This window comes from Chenopodium album, chromosome 17, assembly GCF_948465745.1.
Source record: "Chenopodium album chromosome 17, dcCheAlbu1.1, whole genome shotgun sequence".
NCBI lineage: Eukaryota > Viridiplantae > Streptophyta > Magnoliopsida > Caryophyllales > Amaranthaceae > Chenopodium > Chenopodium album.
This window is the reverse complement of record NC_137850.1, coordinates 46,910,888-46,933,191: the sequence shown is the minus strand read 5'-3', so window position 1 is coordinate 46,933,191 and position 22,304 is coordinate 46,910,888. Positions and strand designations below refer to the sequence as shown.

Genomic DNA, 22,304 nt, shown 5'->3' with positions numbered 1-22,304 from the left:
TGTCAAGGACGGCTTGGATTTTTTCGGGATTTGCCTCTATCCCACGTTGATCAATTAAAAATCCGAGAAATTTTCCGGACTCAACACCAAAGACACATTTCTTCGGGTTTAACATCATTTTATGCCGCCTGAGTTCGGCAAAAGTTTCTCGTAGATCCTTCAAATGGTCGGCCGGATCTTTTGACTTGACAATCATGTCATCAATATATGCTTCCATGTTCCGGCCGAGCTGATCTCTAAACACTGTATTAACAAGACGCTGAAAAGTAGCAGGGGCGTTCTTTAGGCCGAACGACATCACTTTGTAGCAATACAACCCTTGCTCAGTAACAAACGCAGTTTTTTCCTGATCTTTCTCCCATAGAGGAATTTGATGGAATCCGGAGTAGGCGTCCATGAAGCTCATTAGGGCATGCCCGGCCGTCGAATCGACCAAACGGTCGATTTTGGGCAAGGGAAAGCTATCCTTAGGGCATGCCTTGTTTAAGTCTGTATAATCCACACACATCCTCCAAGTTCCATTCGGCTTTTTCACAAGTACCACATTAGCTACCCAATCAGGATAGTAACATTGCCGGATGAAACCAGCGTCCAGCAGCTTTTTTACCTCAGCTGCTGCCGCCTGATTCCTTTCCTCTCCATGATTCCTTTTTTTTCTGAAGGTTTAACTACTGGGTTCACAGCCAGCTTATGCACGGCCAGGTCAGGACTTATACCCGGCATCTCACTCACCTCAAACGCAAAGACATCTTTAAACTCTCTCAACAGTTGAACCAGCCTATCCCCAAGCAGACTCACGGCTATAGTGCCTACGCTGACCGTCCGACTTGGCTGATCGGGGTCCGGCACTATAACCTGATGATCGCCGGCTGGCTGTGGCCTTAGCTCTTCTGGCCGGCCGACGGTCATTAGCTGCTAAGCGTGCTCTGTCTTGGCCGCCTTACGCTTCTGGCCGACCTGGTATGTTGGGAGTGAGAGTTCTTCATCCTTTAACTCGGACGTCCTTGGTCCGCGTATAGTTGGCTTGACCGCCAGCTGATTACATTCCTTGGCCATCTTTTGGCTTCCCTGAATTGTGCCGACTTTCGCATCCGTCCTTTCAAACTTTAACAGCATTAAATGAGGGACGATGACTGCCTTTGCTGCATTCAAAGTGGGGCGGCCAAGTATAACATTATAGCCAGTGAGCTCTTTAACCACTAGGAAGCGGACAACCATGTCCTTTCCCTCCCCCTTCTGTCCGAAACGGACGGGCAAGTCAATCTGCCCCACCGGATGAATAACATTCCCCCCAAACCTAACCAAGGGGTGGGTGATATCTTTTAGGGCATCTTCTGGGAACTTCAAATTTTTCAGCGCGGCCAGACTAATGATGTCGGACAAACTGCCCGTGTCGATCAGTATTCGACCTACTTTCAGATTGGCGATCTTCATGATAAATACCATTGGATCATTGTGCATGGCTTTGACCTCTCCTCTGTCGTCCTCACTGATGACTATTTCGGGAAAGTGTTCGGGCTTCACAACGTCCGCCTGCATTATCTTTCCTAAATTCCTGGCATCCTACTTGATCCCTTTCATTGTGGGGCCGCCTGAGGCAAATCCCCCCGATATTACGGCCACGAAGCCTGAATCGGTGCTATTCCCATCATCTTCTTTGTCATTCTTCTTCTTTTTCTTTTCAGACGTGTTATCTGTCCGCGTATATGTGAACTTGGACTTCATTACATATGAATTCAACATGCCCTTCTCGGCTAGCTTATCCAACAGCTTCTTCAAATTGATACAATCATTCGTATCATGTCCCACATCCTTGTGGTAGTGGCAGTACTTGTTCTTGTTTCTGAATTGCGCCGAGCCTCTCAGCGGCTGAGGCTTCTCAAAATCAAATTTGTCCTTGATTTCCATCAGGATTGAATAGCAATCTTTGTTGAACTCATATTGCGGCTCGTACGTTTTCACCTTCTTTGACTTTGGCTGTTGGCCGTCCGCCACCCAGACTTCCTTTCTTTTGTTCGCCTCTTTCTTTTTACCGGCCGAGTCTTGCTGAGAAGATTGTTTCTTCTCGGCCCCCTTAGCCGGCGTTTCTACTTTAGTAAGCGAACAAAAATCAGCCGCTTCAATGTAGGCCTCGGCTTCCCGCAGTACGCCTGCGTATGTCCGAACCTTTTTTCTTACCAAACCAAACTTAAAACCATTATGCCTCAATCCCGGAGAAATTCAGAGTACGCCATTTCATCCGGGAGATTATGAATCTGGGGTTTTTCCTGGTTGAACCTTTGCACGTACGAGCGCAGCCCCTCATTCTTTCCTTGCACAATCGTTGCCAAGTTGAGGCTTGTTTTTCGAGGTGAAATGTTATAAGAGAAATTCCCTACGAACAGTAGACTGAGAGTTGTGAAACAATTGATGCACCCGGCCGGAAGGCTGTTGAACCAATCCTGCGCCACACCTTTCAAAGTGGCCGGGAAGCATTTACACCAAGTAGCGTCATCGACGCTCTGCAAGTACATCAGATTTCTGTATGAAGTGATGTGTTCCTCGGGGTTGCCTGTGCCGTCATAGGCACCCACCAGGACACTCTTTACTTTAGCTGGCTGAGGAGAATTCAGGATATCTTGCGAAAACGGAGGCGACTTGTCCCCAAGAGCCAGCAAGCGCATCTGCCAATCAACCGCTGCGGTTGCGTGACTTGTCCGGCCATATATGGAGCCTGACCGAGCACTTGGGCGTACGGCCCGCATTGCCCTAAGACCTGGGGACTATGCGGCATCATGCCATTGAAAATCTGAGGACACTGGAGTTGTTGAACTGGGATGGGAGTTGGAGTACAAACAGCTCGACTTCTACTCGAGATGGTCGAGTTGGTATGTTGGGAGAGAGAGTGGTTAGGGAACTCATCCGGCATTGTTGGAGTGGAGGCCGTGTCCGAGTAGGCGGCACGCTCCCGCTGTTTGTGCCGGAGATAGTCTCTCGCGTCCCTCCAACGTCGAGACGGCTCTGGCTCTTCTCTCTGAGGCTGTCTGCCTCACCCCCCAGCCGACTGTGATTTCGCCATCAAACTAGAGCTTGTCCGAGGGCCTCTAGGAGTCCGTCCCTGCGGCTGGCGGAACGGAGTGTTCCCAGCATCCGTCGCGTTAGCCGCTTTGCTCTGGATCCTCTTCGAAGCACCTTCTCCCTCTCTCCTGGGTTGTTGCCTAGAGGTAGAAGGTCTGCTGCTTTCAAACTCCTTCCGAAGTTTGTTGAGCGCAGCTTGCAGGGAAGTAACTGTAACTGGAGGATCCTCGACCTCTTGGAATGAGGCGGTCAAAAGATCACTGGAGTGTATGGTAGTTTCTAACTGCTCTATACGGCCGTCTTCGCCAAGACGAGAGCCGGGATTCGGTGCCTGACCATCTACTACCATAACGTACGAGCGTCCCCACAGACGACGCCAAATGTTTCGGGTGATTTTTTGATGTCCTCGGACGCTGGTAACGCTCTCCTGGCAGGTAGACTCGGACACCTGCAAAATCAACGAATATTCCTTTTACGGAATATTCGCCTCCGACGATCAAGTTAGTGACCGGAAACGGAATAAGTTTAGAGAGAGAGAGAGTAGAGAGAAGTTAGAGCGATTTAGTGCTCTGTTTTTTGGTAATGTTTTTTTATCCACCCCTCCCATCATAAATGATTGGGGTATTTATAAGGGTAGGAGTTCGTGCCCCCTTTAGGGTTTGTACCCTAGAATTCTGCGACGTGATTGGCTGCGCAATCAGGAGCCGCCACGTGTAGTATGGGGCGCCGTTTTGCGGCTTTCATGAACATTCTCTCGGAATTTGGGCCAAGATGTAGGACAACCTTTTTATTATACTGATTTCAGGTGCTCTAGTGAGCACAAGCCACGTGTCATCTTCCCACAGGGCCACATGTCGCCTTCTGACAGGGCCACATGTTGCCGCGGGATTGGACCACGCGTATGGGGTATTTACCCTAAACAATTGGTTACTTAATAAAAGAATGCTAATAGTTTAAGTCATTGAAACCAAAAAGGCATGATTACCCAAAAATATGCCAAAAAAGGAAATTATATAAATATTCTTTTAAAAGATTTTGGCAAGAAAATATTCTTTGCTACTACTATGCAGTTGTCAAGGCAAGATCAAGAACAAAAAATAAAGTAGTAGCACAATAGTTATAACAGTGAAAGTTCACGGTGTTTCCAAGCTTAACATTATTAACAATAAACAAGATACACATAAATACTTATTACTTTAAATACTTCTGCTTTTTTATCTCATACCACTGTAAGCGCCCATCTCTCTACTAAATAGAAAGTTTGTTCTTAACCAACTCCACCTCATAGGTCTTCAAAAGTGTATCCTTCTTTGCCAGTTCAGAATATAACCTGCTGAGTTCTTCCTCTTGAGCTGCAACAAAAAACACACTACTATCAATAACACATTCAGAATAAAACTTGCGAAGTAGAGAGTTAAGCCATGTTCGTTTCAACTGTACCGAATGGAATTGAAAATTAAGGACAAAAGAATAGGACAGCACGAATGCACGATATTAGTACTCTACCTGCCAAAACCTTCTTAAGGTTGCCAACCTCCTCAACATCACCAACACGGACATTGTTCTCTGTTTTAGATTCCTTTGAAACATCCTTGTCAACCTGAAGACGGTTACCATGCTGGGTCGCAGCCATATGAAAGAGCTCATTCTTTTTAGTCCTCCTGGTGCTTTCCTGCTTTTGTTTTGGCACCACTCTATTCCAGGCTGCATTTTAAGATACGCCAGATAAGATTTACTCAAGACCGCCAAACATGATTGTAATTATAAATTTAACAATTGTATATGCACCAATCTTTGATTGATTAATATATGCACCAATCTTCAGTAGAAGTATAAGTTTAATATAAACCATGGACAGTGAATATAAAGAGGAGAAAACAAACTGTTCAGCAGCAACTAATAACACAAATGTAAACAAGAATAATGAGAGAGGGCCTCAAGCTATGTAGTAATCAATAACAAATAATTTCATTCAATAAACACCATTATCACCTTATTATGTAACACAATCATGCTTAAGTTCAGATGGAATAACAAATTTAAGGGAAAAAACAATAACGATTTACAATTTATAAACTACTTCAATGCCCCTGACTTTTTAACATGGTAATTTAATGATATTAGGCATCCAAAGAGATTCTTAGTTTCTTACCCTTGAGATAAAAAATATTTAAATGGATTTTGTCACTACAAATGTTTCAAAGGTACCCGGTTAGGCTGAATCCCCCATGTACTCATGTCAAGACGTAAAACAGAGGAAAGAGGGAGCCAAGTGAAGGAAAGAGAGGTAAAAAGACCAACAGCGTTAGCTATTTTGTTAGAGTAAGGACATATGAGGGAATTGGTCAAAGTTCATGGATACCTAAGGCAATTCCTAAAATTCGGGGTATATAGGGGATTAGGCCAAACCTCAGGGGTAGTTGAGGAAAAATCCTTTTTATCTTCCTTTTTTCCCTCTTTTTCTAAAAATACCTTTAAAACTTATTTCGTCACAGACTACCTTGGTTTAAGCCAGTCAAAGAAAGAGAGAGGGTGAAGTTCAAAATCACTTACTTGACAGTTGACACCCCATGGTGGAAGGGAAGGGGTTGGAAAGATTCATCTTTCCTTCCCCTACCTTTCCCTCCACGTTGCTATAAATGCTATCCAACCATAGTGTATGTAATTCATGCAATAGCAATTAAAAAATCTTAATCTGAACACAAATCAGCAATTCAATTGCAAAACCATACATATTGACTGCAGTACTGAACAAATTTGACATCTCAGAAGTCAGAACAGCAATAATAATAGCAATGCACAGCAGCACAGGCAGATCATGCCTCATAGCACAGCTATCAGAAGATATCATGTTGAAAGGCCTATCAATGCATGTACCCGACAGAGTAACCAGAGAGCTTCCGATTCTTGCTGAGTGAGCAGTTCGTAGTTGAACTGTGCTCAACACAACGTGATCTATACTCGCCAAGTTCGATAACCTCTAGCTCAAAGCGTGCTTGTCAAATTGGGCCATTGCTCGTCTCAAACTCATTATAGTAATTGGTGAGCCCAAACATAAAAAAACCCATTTGAAGTATTGTTCAATTACAAAAAGTTCTTTCATAGTCCAGCAAAGCTCAAGTATTCAAGTCCATGAAACCAAGGCTCATACTAAGGTCCTTACTCCTTAAGACATTAAAAATCTGATAGTGTAAGTTAAGATTTTAAAAATAATAACATGAATTCAAAGATAAGCTGGCAACTTTTTACAGACTACAACTAAAGCCATCGCAGCTACATATTAAAGAAAGCAATCTTATTCTGCCTCATGCAATCCACCAATCAGACCACATTAATTTTTAAGACAACAAAGGGAGAAAAGACAAAACTTACATTCCGGGACATCACCAAGAACGCAGGAGCGGATGCGATATGCAAAGTTACGGAACGGGGTGTGGATTCTATAGATCAACGAGGATACAAGACAGCTTTCATTAATATTGATATTTTCCCCTTGGGGCTTCTTAAAGATCATGATACCTACAAAACGAGTGTAGTAATCAACCGTTTGGCATTTCAAGTTTATATTTTGTGCAGTGATAAGATAGCAGAAGTAAGGGCCCCCCAAGTGGAGGAGAAGTCGCCAAGGATCAAAATTTTTATGTGTGAAGAAGGTATTGTCTTCGCCGGCTAATTCGGCAGCTGTAGACATGACCTGCGCTTTCCCAGGTTGTAAAGAGGCGCTCTTGAGAATATCCTTGCTGCTACTACCAAAACCATCATGTTTGGGAAAGGGGCCTCTCCTAACAATCTGTAGAGGGTTTATACTCTTTTTTGAACTAAATATGAACAAAATCACTTACTCCTTTGAATTTCAAGCTGTAGAGGGTTTATACTCTCCTAGCTTTATCCAGACGCTCAAAGATAGGATCTGAATCCAGTCTATTATTTGTCCAAGTAAAACGTGGCCCAGAAAAAGATATAACAACCAAGTCCAACTCTAGATGCCAGTTAAGAAAATCCAACCTCCCTGGGATTAAATCCCGACCCCCAATTTTATCAGACGCATAATCCACCTGATTGAAATCACCGATCAGCAAAGCATTAGGGATAGAAACTAGGATATCAGAAATTGTTTGCCAAACCGCAAATCTATCAGCTACATGCGGCGAACCATACACAAACACTACATATTTTATATCATTACCCAGAAGCACTCTACAGAAAATAACGTTTGAGGAAATATAAACAGGCTCCAAACGAACCGGAGCAAACCAAAAGACAACCAACCCTCCGCTAAGACCAATCGCATCCATACCACAACTACCCAAAATAGGTAAAGATGCTAGTTTCTGAACAACGCTACTAACAGGAAGCATAGTTTCCATAAGAAATCCGATATCTACACCACATGAGCGGACTAAATAGAGCACATAAGGAATTTTAGGGGAGTCCGCTTGTCCTAAGCCCCTACAATTCCAAGCCAAAACCTTCATGGATAACCGGGTGGCTCTTTAGGGGAGGCCACCGACCCCATTGAAGAAGAACCAGAAGATACTGAAGTTGGAGATCCCTTGCGCCTCTTGCAAGGGAGAAGACAGGGGAAACAATCTTGTTTCGGAGAAGCCAGAGTTGTCGAGAAAGGAGGAGCCGACGGCTCGATGGCGGAACTGCCTCTCTTAGCAGGACAGGCAAAGCCCTTCGCAATCAGACGTGCTGACTGATGGTTTGGAGTTGAGCGTTTTTTCTTCACCGCCATGACCTGGAGAAGATGACGACACTACCGGCGGAACCACTACTGGAAGTGAAGTCGGAGGCAAACAGGCCATAGGTTTGACACCTGATGAACCCGGACTAATGGACTGAGCCCAGTTGCTCCGCCCATCTCCAAGCGGGTCTTCGAAATTTGGACCATTAAGACCCATAGGCGGAAGAGAACAATCCGGAATTCCAACTGGACTTGGAGTTGCTTCATGGCCCAAATAAGAAGAAGTAAAGAGATCATTAGCCGTAAAAGAATAATTATTTATGGCTAGACTCTAGTCACTATCTTACCCTACACCCCCTTTCCCCAAATACTAACTTTCACTGCATAAATGTATTGTCACCCCCCCCCCATATATACAAAAAAAAAACTCAAACCATCATTCTCATTTCACTTTCTCTTTCCTCACCCATTTTCTGCATTTTCTCGCTCTACACCCATTTTTTGCATTTTCAAATCTGAATATTTCTATGAATTTGTGACAAATTATCAAAAAAATTGTTTCAATTACTACAGAATTCAACAAATCAAGGTTGAAATTCAAAGGAGTAAGTGATTTTGTTCATATTTAGTTCAAAAAAGAGTATAAACCCTAGTTTTAATAAATTTTTGTTGCAATTGTGTTACAGGAAAACATGGAAAAAGAGTATTAACTATTGTATTTTAATAATTTTTACTAATTTTTGTTAAATATTAGTAAGCTGAACAAATACATTTTGATTTTTGGGTATGAAGTTTTTTTTTTTGGCAGTACGAAGGAAACAGTTTCATAGAAGAACATCAAAGAATCTGGAGAAAAGTAAGAACTAATTTAATTAGTTCGTAGTGTTTTTTTGTTTTTTTTTTTTTTTTAATGAATGTTCATTTTCATTTTGATAAATGTTCATTTATATATTAGTATACACTATACAGTCATTCACATGTTAATAGATGATTAATATAATTGTTCATTTATATATTAAGACATAGTCATTGTATTAATGTTCATTCTTTTTCATAGTTTGGCGTGGAAAATTATTTTGATGAGTGCTCATTTGTATTTTGGCAAATGTATGTTCAAACACATAAAAGTATATGATTTTCACATGTATTAATATACGATTATTAGAATTTTGATAAATATTTATATTTTGGTCATCCTCTTCAAATATTTCATGCTCGGTTCAATTTTGAGTTTCAATATATGTATTTTTCATATGGATGTATGGTAAATATTTATTCACGTATATATTTCATGTTCATTTATCGATATCTTTCATTAGCATTTTTAAACCAATGCATGTTCATTTATATATTAATAGATGTTCATTTTCATATTGAATTATGTAAAAATGTTCATTATTTATTAATAGGTGTTCATTTGCATATTAATGGATGATCATTTATACACTAATATATGTTCATTTATATATTAATATATGTTCATTTCCGTATTGATCATTTCAATTGTTATACTATTCATATTCATATGAAAATTGGTTCACAATATATATGAGCGTCTTTAATATACGATTAATAGTATATTAATGAATATATATGAGCGTCTTTAATAGATGAAAATCATTGAAATTCACGTGTACATGAGTACATCATATATATTCAAATACAACTACATTAAACCTATAGTTTACTACAGAAAACATACATTAAACATAAATGAACATTTACTATTACACAAGTGATCAATTTTTTTAACCCTAAGCTTATTTTTATACGACACACCAAACTGATACTCCGTAAAAATAATCGGTTAGCAAAATGATAACAACTATAGATGTTCATATAAGACGCACAAAACTGGAAATTAAAGGCAACAATCAAATAATAAGATTATAATCAAAATTTCAAAATAAAAACAATAACACAAATAAGAATCAAATTAGAAGAATAATACAATAATACAACCAAAACTATGAATCAACTAATATCCACAATAACAAAACTAAAACCAGAGCATTATCAAAATTAAAATCAATACAACAAAACTATGAAATCAAAATATTATAATCATGCAATCACTATCGAAAAACATAGCATTATCAAAATCAATTGATTGATTATCATTTAAAATACGAATTACTCACAATCATCAAATGCAATTGAGCTTGAGATGTCCATAGAAGAAGAGAGAGAAAATTGAAAAACAAAAAAAAAAAGAGGAGAGATAAAATGAAATCAATGAAAAATAGGAGAGAGAAAATTAAAAATTAGATCCTTTAAAATGTATATATGGTGTTCTGGAGGAAAGTAAAAAAAAAAAAAAGCAAAAAAAAAAAAAAAAAATGTAGAAGATAACGTAATTACAAGGGGGTTTAGGGGAAGCTGCCTACCCTAGAGTGTAGTGAAAAATTTGTATAAAGAGAGGGGGCATCTTAGGTGATAAATTTCACTATCCCCAAATTGCCCTTCTCAATTTACAAAATTACCTCTCCTATTCCGAATTTAAAAATTAAAAATTAAATTTTATTTTAATAAAAAAAACTACTCTATCATTGGTTTCAAAAAAAAAAAAAAAACTGCTCTATACTTTTCGCACAAAAAAAAAAAAAAAAAAAAAAAAAAAAAAAAAAAAACTCTATCATAACTACTCTTCCACGTTAAACAACCGGTTATTCTTTTTTTTTTTAAAAAAAAAAAAAAAAAAAACTCATCAAGCATATCTGCTAAGATATGCATGTTATCTCATATTTGACAAGTTTTTTTTCCCCTAAACAAATTTATTCAAAATTATTAGCTTCAATCCTCAAAATCTATAATTATACAAGCTAAGAGGCACACGTGTATAAAAATTTTATAATGTACACATGTAACGTGTACCTCTTAGCTTGTATATATAAAGGGAAGTTTTTTCTTGAGTTTTTAGAGAGCCACGTATGATTTAATTTTCTTATCGCCGCCATGTAGAATTATAAATTTTAGTTGTAGCCAATCAAATAAGAGATTATTATTTTCTTTTAGAATTAAATAATTCAAATGCCACGTAAGCAAAATTGGCGAATGAGATTTTTAAGTTTAAACTAATTAAATATAAAATATTATCTTTATTAGGAATTTTATCTAAATATGTAACAAAATTTAGCACATAAATAAATAAAAAAATATTTTAAAAAATTCAAACAAACAATGCATCGCATGGGCTTCATCTAGTAAACCTATATACTAATCACATTAGCAAAAAGTATGTTGAGATGTGAGGGTAATATCAAAATTCAAACAACTTTATTTTCATTCTCCAATTAAATCTCAGTTCGACTTGTTTTTCTTTTTTCAATCTATTATAAACCATATTTCTATGATTCTTCTCTAATTTTTTTTGTTTCTCTCCATAGTTTAACACTTGGTATAACGGATATAAAAAGTCAAAGAGTCATATACTAGTTTATTTACGGAGAATAAAGAAATAGATGTACTTTTTTTCAAAAGTAAAAAGGTCGGGGCAAAAATGAATGGTCTCGACCTGACCCGCCCCACTTAAATTTTAATGTGACCCACAATTTACCAATTTTACTAGCCCTAGGGACCCCTCCATTGACTCAACCCATTGAACAGGATTATTGACAATATCCATCAAATTAGTTTGTATTTCGTGTTATTATGTATTGTATTTTGATCTCTATCGTAAATTTACAATACTTGTCTTATTCGTTCGTTTAAGGGGAAGTATGTATAATAACACAAAATCTAATTTATTAGCAAATTTGGGTTGATGATATTTGCGATTATATGAATAGTTATACATTTTTTTGGGTTTCCTTTGTAAGAATATTTGTATTAACCACTTATCTAAACCAATTATGTTCGTGAAATATTTGTAAGATTATTTGGCATATTTTTTTTTTGTGAATAATTATCTTATCCTTCTCACCTTGTCAGCAACAGAGAAGGTTTTATTTATTTGATTATTTATTACTCGTAGTTTAATAATAAGTTGTCCCAATTGACATTTTTGTACGTAGTGTCTATGACTTTGATTTGCGTTGCCACCATAGCTGCAATGAATAAGGCACCAGCGCTAACACTTCTGTTCAAAATAAAGACAATGCTTCTGTTGCAGCATCTCAGTAGAAGGGTGTTGATTGTCCGTCACAGATAGAAGAAGAAATATAAAGTGAAGCTATTGACTTTGTTATGCTATTTGTTATACTATTATTTTTTACTTACACACTTATTGTACGTAATTAAATTCCATACTGTAATTTTAGGTATACAATTTTCTTGATCGCGCCCATCTTGTAAAAGAAGGAAGCATACGATCCAAGTATTTTTAAAGAAGCAGTTACCATAGGGATTATTAAGAACATGTGTGGTCCATATATAAAGAATTGTTCACTGCATTCACTCTTTACTCAGATAATTTTTGCTCCAATTCTCAGTTTTGATGGTTGCTTTGTATTTGCAATTTTTATTCATAGACAATTCTCAATTTTGATGGGTGGTTTGTGACTTTATATAGACATGGTAGTATTTATAAGGTGCTGAATAATTTGCTTTAAGAACAAGTTGCGGCATCTGAGATTTCTAAATGAAAGTTAAAGTTTGGAAATTTTGACATTTGCTACCACTAAAAACACCGTGCTTCACATTTACTATCGATTTAATTTTTTTTTTTTTTACTTTACTACCACCCAAATCACACTTTGTTAAAATTAACTACTACTTAACGGATTCCGTTATGTTTATTTTAAAAAAAAAAACAGCCCCTCACTGCTAACCCCTCAAGTCAGCCGCCCCTCCCCCGCCCCCCGCCGGCGGCCGGCGCCCAGAACTAATCTAAAGTCATGCACACTTTTGGTTGCAAACAATTACAGAGTACATAGTACTCGTAATAGAAAGTACTCAAAATAAAGCTAGGATGTTTAATGTGCGGACCAAATTATCAAAGAGTTTTTAAAATTATTTACTATTTAGTTATATACAAAGTACATTATTAAAATATTTTATGTTAGGTTGTTTAAGGAGCTAATTGGTTATAACTTTGCAAATTCATAAAAGGATACGAAAAGATTACTAAATAGGATAAAGTACAATTCAGATGAAAAAAAAGAACACTTAAAACAGCTTATTAAATGCTCCGTAGGATAAATGAGGGGTGGAGTTAATTAAGATTACTTAAATATTCAAATCAAGGGAGGAAGAGGGAACACTAAGGTTGGAGCTGAACAAGAAAGATATGAATGAGTATGAGATAAGAAAGAGGAGAAATATGAGAGAAAGAGCATTCATGAAGATTTTCTCGTCAAAATAAAATCTATATACCTTTCCAACTACTTTTTTAGGTTAAATGACTACTGCCTTGATTTACTTAAGCCTACTTGTTACAATCAGTTTCACATAGTAGAACATTCACGTAATATTGTGTTAATACTTTGTGACATTCTACTTATAAGTCATACATTAATACAAATAACCCACATAATTCTAAAGTCAGAAATTGTGACCTTCTATGTATTGTAACAAACAATACAAATTGTGACCACAACTAAAAACTATATCAAATAGTCTCTTAATTGTAACAAACAAAACAAATAATCATGACCTATCATTTTACAAACAATACCGATAACTTGGGGAACCGCGCGCAGGTCCACAACTAGTAATATCAGAATAATAGAAGTCTTTTTTTTTTACACAAAGGAAACGAACTTATATATATTAGGCTATAGCCAAACATCCAAGTACAGCAGTCAGAGAGATATATTACAAGGTTTAGAAACTTGCTGCTCAAAAGATAAACTTGCTGCTCAAAAGATAAACTTGCTGCCCAGAAACATAGAAGTCAATTGTATGCCTCTTTTCATGCACTCACAATAAAAACATTTTACTTCGACACATACTACTATAAATCTCCATTATGTAGTTTTCGAATAAGTGAGACAGTGCAGCTTCTATATAGCGCAAATCAAGATCAGCTCCTCCGTTCTCCCGGAAGTGGTGCACAGTCGCCCTCATGTATCGTACTACTTCAGTGATATCACCTTCTGTATACTTTTTCACCCGACATTGGTCCTCATCCAAATCATCTCCACACAAAATCTATTAAAAATTTTGAAACACAACTATAGATCATTAACAAGGTTAATAGTACCCAAAAAAAAATCAAAAAACAAAAAACAAGCACCTAGTACTAAAGTGTAATCTAATAGATACCTTTTCAAAAATAGTGTCAGGTGGAATTCGTGACATCCAACCATGTAGATACTGCCTGCTTAATCCAAGGGACCATTTGAGACTGTAGCTACTCTTGGGATTGGAGACCAAATGAAAATACAAGGTGACCAAAAATTCAGCTCTTTCCAGGCCATCCCAAAAGGCTGGATAGTTTTTAAGCAACAAAGTCTTCCAAAAGTGCCCCTCTTCATAGGGATAATGAAACAGAAGATCGCCTAAGTATTTTAATTCAGAATTTTCGGTTACTCCTTCAAGTAGTTTCTCCATGATCAGCAAGACATTCTGCATATCACCTTGCTTTTTCAATATCATCACGGAATCATCAAATGTCACTCTATCTCGAAAAGATAGTGTAGTCTCAAACCTAACCATTTTGGAACCAATATGATTGATAACAACTTGTGTTATCAAAATATTGGTCCAATCATGTAAACCATCATGAGCACCATATTTCTCATGATAGTCAAGCACCCCTAATACTATACTTTGCATAATTCTTAGGCATTCCCGTTTCAAAAGATTAGGACAATCGACTTGAGGCAATATATCTTTCCAACCAAGATAAACACCTAGACACCTATCTTCTTTCTTTTCATGATCCTTTAACCAAGATGCTAAGGTGAACGGTTTTGAATAATATGAAATTGCATCCCCATCATGAAAAATTGGAAAATCTAACGGTAGGAGTGGCATTCCTCCTGTAGATGTTTGTTCAATGAGGTCCACTTTCTCATCTAACACTTCATCCAACACCTTATCCACCACTTCATCCACCTTATCCAAATTCCCAACAACTACTATTGACTCCTCATTCAAATCTTTCCCAAAAGAATTATCATCCTTTTCTAGCTTTTCTTTTCCCTTTGATGTGCCACTTTCTTTGGATCCCTACAAAATATTGAAAACAAATATATCGTATATATATAACCCATCATTAAACATTAATTTATTAGCTGGAGATCGAGAATTAACGAACTCTCCACATTAACAAACTTACATACACCAAGTAAAGTAAAGAAACCAATCAATCAATCAATCAATCAATCAAAGCCTTAATCCCAAAAGTGGGGTCGGCTAACATGAACCAAATTTGATTATTCCGTGTAGTCATCAACATAAATCTTTCTCCTCCATCCCTTACGATCCAAAACTTCATCCTCACGTAAATCCATGCACTTCATATCCTTCCTCACTCCTTCCAACCAAGTCATCTTTGGTCTCCCTCTTCCTCGTTTAATCCCTCCATGGTCCCACTCTTCCACTCTTCGCACCGGTGCCCCCTCGGGTCTCCGTCTTACATGTCCAAACCAACGCAGACGATTTTCCCTTAATTTATCTACAATGCCCGCCACACCTACTTTCTTGCGAATAACCTCATTTCTGATTCTATCTCTTAAAGTGTTTCCACACATCCACCTTAACATGCGCATTTCCGTAACCTCCATCTTTTTAATATGCTCTTTCTTAGAAGCCCAACATTCTGTACCATAGAGCAACACTGGTCTTATGGCAGTCCTGTAGAATTTTCCCTTCAACTTTAAGGGAATGCTGCGGTCGCATAGCACTCCCGTGGCCGCTCTCCATTTAAGCCACCCTGACTTAATCCTGTGGGTCACGTCTTGATCAATGTCACCATTCTTCTGGATGATCGACCCTAGGTACTTAAAACATTCACTCATGGTCAAATCCTTTCCATCCAAACTCACCACTTCATTGCTTGTCCCCCTCTGAGTGCCAAAACGACATACCAAATATTCAGTCTTACTCCGACTTAGCTTAAACCCTCTAGATTCCAACCTTTGCCTCCATTGCTCCAACTTGACATTAACCCCATCCTTAGTCTCATCCACCAAAACGATATCATCTGCGAACAGCATACACCATGGAACCTCATCTTGAATTGGTCTAGTTAATTCGTCTAGAACCGTTGCAAAAAGAAAAGGGCTTAATGCAGACCCTTGATGCAATCCGATTGTAATAGGGAAATCTTTTGTCAACCCTCCGCATGTCCTCACATTTGTTGACACATCCCGATACATATCCTTAACTAGGTCTACATACCTTCGTGGGATACCTTTCTTCAACATTGCCCACCAAAGTATCTCTCTTGGCACCTTGTCATATGCCTTCTCTAAATCAATAAAGACCATATGAAGATCTTTCTTCTTTACCCTATAAAACTCCATCATTTGTCTTATCAAATGGATTGCCTCCATAGTAGATCTCCCAGGCATAAAACCAAATTGGTTATCTGAAATGCTTGTGCATGCCCTCAACCTTTGTTCAATCACCCTTTCCCACAACTTCATAGTATGGCTCATAAGCTTAATTCCTCGATAGTTAGAACAATCTTGAGCGTCTCCTTTGTTTTTATAAACCGGGACCAAGGTGCTCTTCCTCCAATCTTGTGGGATCCTTGTAGCCGTCCATATCTTGTTGAAAAGGTTTGTTAACCAATCAATACCAATCTTACCCAAACACCTCCACACCTCTATCGGTACCCCATCAGGGCCAACCGCCTTCTTAGGTTTCATCTTCCTCAGTGCAATCTCCACCTCTACTCTCCTAATCCTTCGCACATACTCCATGTTGATTTCTTCATCACTCATAGAGGTATCTCCTATCACAACTCCATTACTTCCATTAAATAATTCATCGAAGTACCCCTTCCACCTGTCCTTGATGCCCTCCTCTTGCACTAGGACCATTTGGTTCTTATCTTTGACACACTTCACCATGCCAATATCCTTCCTTGCCTCTTGTCTTCTCTTTGCCATCTTATAAATGATCCTTTCTCCCTCCTTGGAATCAAGCTTTTCATAAACCTCCTGATATGCCTTTTCTTTTGCTTGGCGAACAGCTGCCTTTGCCTTACTCTTAGCCTCCTTATACGCTGCAAAGGTTTCATCACTCCTACATTTTCCTAAGGCTTGATAGCATTCCCTTTTTTGCTTAATTACTGCTTTCACCTCTTCATTCCACCACGAAGTATCTCTCTGTACCGAAGTTCTTCCCCTTACTTCCCCTAAGACCTCTTTGGCCACTCTTAGGAAACAGTTCTTCATTCGTAACCAGGTCATGTCCGGATCCACCTCTCCATCCCAATCCGCTTCTTCAATTACCTTTTCTGTAAAAACCTTAGCTTTTGCATCCCTTAGGGTCCACCATCTTATCCTTGGTTCTTCTTGTCTAACTTTTTTCTTCGCCTTCTCTTTCAGACGAATAGTCATTACCAATAGCCGGTGTTGGGTGACCACACTCTCCCCTGGGATAACCTTACAGTTTATGCAACTTTGTCTATCTATGCTCCTTGTGAGCAGGAAGTCTATTTGAGTTGCATTTGCTCCATTCCGAAAAGTTATCAAGTGTGAATCCCTCTTCTTAAACCAAGTATTAGCCAAAATTAAATCATATGATTGGGCAAAATCCATAATAGCTTCACCACCGGCGTCCCTCTGCCCATACCCAAAGCCTCCATGGACACTCTCATAGCCATCTCGGCTCGCCCCAACGTGCCCATTTAGATCCCCTCCAATATATAACTTCTCTGAGTGGTGGACACCCTGCACCACCTCGTCTAGGTCCTCCCAAAATTGTCGTTTCTCTTCTGCATCTAAACCCACTTGGGGAGCATAAGCACTGATAACATTCACAATCTCCTTGCCACATAGCAACTTCAGCCTTATCAACCTATCGTTCTTCCGATAGACCTCGATCACCTCTTTTGCCAACCTCTCATCGAGAACCACACCAACTCCGTTCCTAGCTCCACCATTCCTTGTTCTGTGGCTCGTTTCTTGCCCAACATACCATACCTTATACCCCAAAACCAAGCCTCGAGCTCCTTCTCCTGTCCATCTTGTCTCTTGGAGGCACATGATGTTCACGCGTCGTCTTTTCATTACTTCTACCAATTCTGCTGATTTTCCCGTAAGAGACCCCACATTCCAAGAACCAATCCGCAAACTAAATTCTTTTCTCCCACGCTCCCTCCTGATCCCAACTCCAAGTCCTTGATTATTTGACACCACAATTGGGCAATATGGCGCGTCGCTTCTGGGCGACGACCTAGCAACCCTTACATACTTATCACTGCACCCGGGTCTGGGAAGTGCAGCGCGTCGCTCAGTAGGGAACGCCCCAATGGCACGCCCTTGCTCATTTGACACCACACTCGGGCAATGTGGCGCGTCGCTTCTGGGCGACGACCTAGCAACCCTTGCATACTTATCACTACACCCGGGTCTAGGAAGTGCAGCGCGTCGCTGAGTAGGGAACGCCCCCACGAAAATATCTGTTTGGCTCATGTCATGGGATGTGACGAAGTTTTATACTGGCTGTCACTGGCCTACCGTAACCCTCCTCCTTTATCCAGGCTTGGGACTGGCAGCGGGAAACCCACTGGCGGAGTTAAAGTAAAGAAACATATATAGATATATATATATTGCTCATGAATCAATTCATTTAGAATGGAAATACTACATAAAGATATGTAAATGAAATAACTAACATAAATCAATCAGATACACTCACTATCTACATCTTAGTTAATTTTATGGGTAGCATATGTATAGTACAGTACAGTGTTTACATACATACTATATTCCATATATTACTTACTCGTATCATATTGTAGCAATCAAAGAAGTCATTTACCTTCTTGGAAGACTTTGAACTTCGAAGGGTAGGCTTTGAACTTTGAGGGGTAGGCTTTGAACTTGGAGGGGTAGGTAGGAAACCAATATCCGTCAGTTTTTTTTGATGTTCTTTATTCCACATTTTGAGCCTTAAAAAAAAATACAAATTATAATATCAGTGTAGTGTGACAAAAATGGTCAATTGCATATATTTCATTAGCTACAACCTAATTAAATTCTAGTTACATACCAGCCTACTTGAATTTTTGGATCAATAGTTTCCAACAGTGGCTTCAAATCCTGCATAGTCACGTCATTCATAATTAATGAGATGACGACATTTAATAATAATACGTAGTAGAATAAATCATCAAAGATTGTAATGGCTCGATTATTAATTACCAAACGAATTTTATCCATTTGCGTGTCACTTTGCAAATGTAATTGTAACTTGGGAGACAGAACCTAAAATTACAAGAAACTAAGTCAAGAAACACATTTTGTATATATACCAAAAAGTCGGATACTATACAAGCATATATATTACATTTACACAATTTATGAGCATCATATTCTACATTGTATATACAATGCAACATATTCAATAATGATCACCCATCATGTGATAAGTTGAAAAAAACTTGAAGTTAAAAAATCTCTAATCCATTTCTAATTTAACACTATTTTTTTCTAATGGGAAGCTATAGTAGCAAACAAATTTGGTAACAAAAGCTCAAATTCTTGGATTTGGAGAAATAAAAGTCATGCATAGGTGGAAATACAACAATGAAACAACCAATTAAGAATAGTGAAAATCTTATCCTCATAAGGAAAAAGGAATTTTTTTGGAAGTATAGGCTCTAATCTAAAGCTAATTAAAAAGCTCTTATGTGAGTTTGATCTAACTGTCTTACATAACTTATGTCAATAGGGTTATATAATCTAAAAGGATTAAAAAAAAAAAAAAAGGAAGAAAATAACAAAATAAAAAACTAATTTACTTACAATAAACAACAATGCAGATGCTCTAGTCACAGTGGGAAAAAAATGCTCTAATTGCCAATACTTGGAATTGGTTAGCGCATCTGAATGTAACACCAAATCATCCTGAAAAAATCATTATACAATAGAGCATCATATACTATGCAACTTAATTTTATTGGAAAAATTCAAGAATTCGAACAATAATAATCTCACACGTACACTCAAATGTTGGATCGATAAATTGAACATTAATTCTTACTCTGGTACCCAAAGAACATCAACCTTTTTAAGGTCATGGAACTTATTACTATCTATTAACACAATTATTCGATAATCACCATCATCAACCTCACAGCAACTTTCGACCCCTTTGCCTCTTAAAGAAAGTTCAAAGTCCTCTTTTGATTTGGCCCTCTTCCTATAGTTGTCAATTGATTTGTTCTCCTGGTCAACCTCAGCGGATAGAGTTTTATGACTTTTATCATCCTGAAAAAGTCAATTAATTAATATATCAGACTTAGCAAATAATAACCTGCCTTATTAATAAAAGGTCAGTTTAAAAGTCAGCAAGTAAAATGGTGCCAAATTACTCATGTAGACTTCTAGTTAAACTGCATATGTGTGGAACCCATGATTAGATTATCATTTGAGATTCTGATAAGAAATTATTTAGGCCAAAGTGAAAAGGTTTGTCTATTATATAATTCATCAATGCATAGGTATTATACCAGGTAAGATTTTTTATTTTTTTGGGTGAAGGAGAGGGGCAAAGCCCCATTCATTTACCTCAAAACAAAAGAAACAAACACACCAGCAAAAGAACAAAAGAAAAACAAGCAGAGCAAAGTAAAAAAAAAAATAAAAATAAATAAAAAAAAAATAAACTAAGGCTGAGAAGCAGCCCCAGCTAGCCATCGCAAAACACGATCAGGTTATTCCTATTGCTCGGCACCATACGAGGAAGAGCAACACATCCCAAGTCCTCCAATAAAACTACATGAAGATCCTTCGGGATCGCCTCAAACATGATTAGGTTTCGCTCCGCCGTCACCCCATAGTTTTCAAGCCAATCGGCTGCCCAACAGTGAGACACTACTACTTCCCAGTCCCTGTCTCAATAAGTGCCTTGCACTTTCGAATCATATAAATGTATGGAAAGTTGGTTGGAATTTCATCCACTAACATGCTAGCTATTACCCAAAATCCACCAATATGTGAACTTTTCGATGCCCTCCCTCCCAAGCAATCTGCAAGCCTCGCATAACAGCCATTAACTCGGCCTTAGTACATGTGCATACTCCACATTTGACAGCAAAATATTCAAACTCCCCTGAGCTTCCACGAATCAGTCCCCCAGCTCCTGCTGCACCAGGATCACCTTTTGCCGCATCAGTATTAAGTTTAACCCACCCTATGTCAGGTTGCACCCATCTAATATAAGCATGTTCCCTTCTCCTTTTGCCTCCTTGATCGAGCAGAGCATATATCCCCTCTCCATAGCTTGTTTAATTAGACCAACCCGAGCAAATATAAAGCTAACTTGGTCAACTGGAATCCTTGGCTCATTATTGAAACATCTTTCGTTGTGCCACCTCCATAACCACCAACACACAACAGCAAACACTCTCGGCCATTCCTCACCTCTCAACACATCACCACTTTCAATGTTCTCCAGCACCCATTCCATCACAGGATTATTACTCAAGTTGAAAACAGAACTCCCACCCAATTTCTGCGAAACTATACAAGCAGCAGGACAGTTTTTTAAGATGTGAATTTCTGATTCTTCATTGGCACCACACATCTTACAACGAGGGTCATCAGTTAAGGATCTAATGAATCTAATTTGTTAGTCATTAGTCTTCCTTGAACAGCCAACTAAACAAAAAATCTGATTCTCTGAGGTACAGGAAGCCTCCAGATTAACTTCCATCCTTGAACGTCTTCAATTAAGGCTGAATTCTCATCTCTTAGATAAATTATACCACCTAAGATAAATTAAGATAAGAAACAATATTCCTAAAACATATATATATCTCATAGCAATAAAATTCAGCAAATCATAAAGATATTATCATATCTCAAACAGATTCTCATACAGATTTATTATTAAGGAAATAATCCCAAAATAAAATTATTATTTCTCTAATGTACACGTACCTGAATGATGTTATATATAAGTCCATTGGTACACTTCTCGATAACAAACATCACCGCCATTTCATCATCATCTTTTTGCGGAAATACCCTTTGCAAAGTCAATTTCCACCCCAACCAAAATCGATGGTACAAAAAAGCTGATTAAAAAACAGGAGAATATATTAAAAGCAAAATTATTTATAAAGTTTGGAAATAAATAAATAAAATTTATATTCAATACCCAGTGTATTATCCCAATATAATTTTGTTAGGATAATAAATTTGCCTCTGAACCCTAATAGATCTTTCACCTATATAGATCAAAGAAAAAAAAATTTAGTCAATAAAAATAATGAAATTAGATATTTTATAACATAAACTTGAAATAAATATATAATAACTAACATTGTGAAGATATTGATCAAGACACTTGTCACCCTTATTCATGTGATGAGCCCATAAACAAAGGCAGTCAAAGCACCCTTTGTCCAAAATTACATCATACGACCTTGGAATGAGAATAGGTGATCCTGAAAATAACAAAACAAAAAAAAAAATCATTGTCTCAAGTAATT

The 22,304-nt window shown here is 38.0% G+C and overlaps 3 protein-coding genes across 4 annotated transcripts; all 3 read right to left on the bottom strand.

Moving 5' to 3' along the window:
* Window positions 1–4,146: 4,146 nt before the first annotated feature.
* Window positions 4,147–6,853, bottom strand: LOC145588266 (uncharacterized). Its single transcript, XM_081644910.1, has 3 exons — window positions 6,430–6,853; window positions 4,564–4,761; window positions 4,147–4,409 (listed from the first exon to the last, which is right to left on the bottom strand). The coding sequence occupies exons 1-3, from the start codon at window positions 6,746–6,748 to the stop codon at window positions 4,306–4,308; spliced, it is 621 nt and encodes a 206-aa protein (XP_081501036.1). The 5' UTR covers window positions 6,749–6,853; the 3' UTR covers window positions 4,147–4,305.
* A 6,570-nt stretch (window positions 6,854–13,423) lies between these two features.
* On the bottom strand, window positions 13,424–18,912 carry LOC145589177 (uncharacterized). Its single transcript, XM_081645727.1, has 4 exons — window positions 18,857–18,912; window positions 18,626–18,755; window positions 13,949–14,857; window positions 13,424–13,834 (listed from the first exon to the last, which is right to left on the bottom strand). Exons 1-4 carry the CDS (start codon window positions 18,910–18,912, stop codon window positions 13,604–13,606), a joined length of 1,326 nt encoding a protein of 441 aa, XP_081501853.1. The 3' UTR covers window positions 13,424–13,603.
* LOC145588265 (uncharacterized) lies at window positions 18,417–22,254 on the bottom strand. Of its 2 annotated transcripts, none has more exons than XM_081644909.1 (8): window positions 22,135–22,254; window positions 21,971–22,040; window positions 21,751–21,887; window positions 19,810–20,076; window positions 19,612–19,713; window positions 19,009–19,071; window positions 18,857–18,906; window positions 18,417–18,755 (listed from the first exon to the last, which is right to left on the bottom strand). In XM_081644909.1, exons 1-4 carry the CDS (start codon window positions 22,174–22,176, stop codon window positions 19,846–19,848), a joined length of 480 nt encoding a protein of 159 aa, XP_081501035.1. In that variant the 5' UTR covers window positions 22,177–22,254; the 3' UTR covers window positions 18,417–18,755; window positions 18,857–18,906; window positions 19,009–19,071; window positions 19,612–19,713; window positions 19,810–19,845. The 2 variants fall into 2 exon arrangements, with proteins under 2 accessions (XP_081501035.1, XP_081501034.1); XM_081644908.1 differs by having other exon boundaries at window positions 19,850–20,076.
* Window positions 22,255–22,304: the final 50 nt, after the last annotated feature.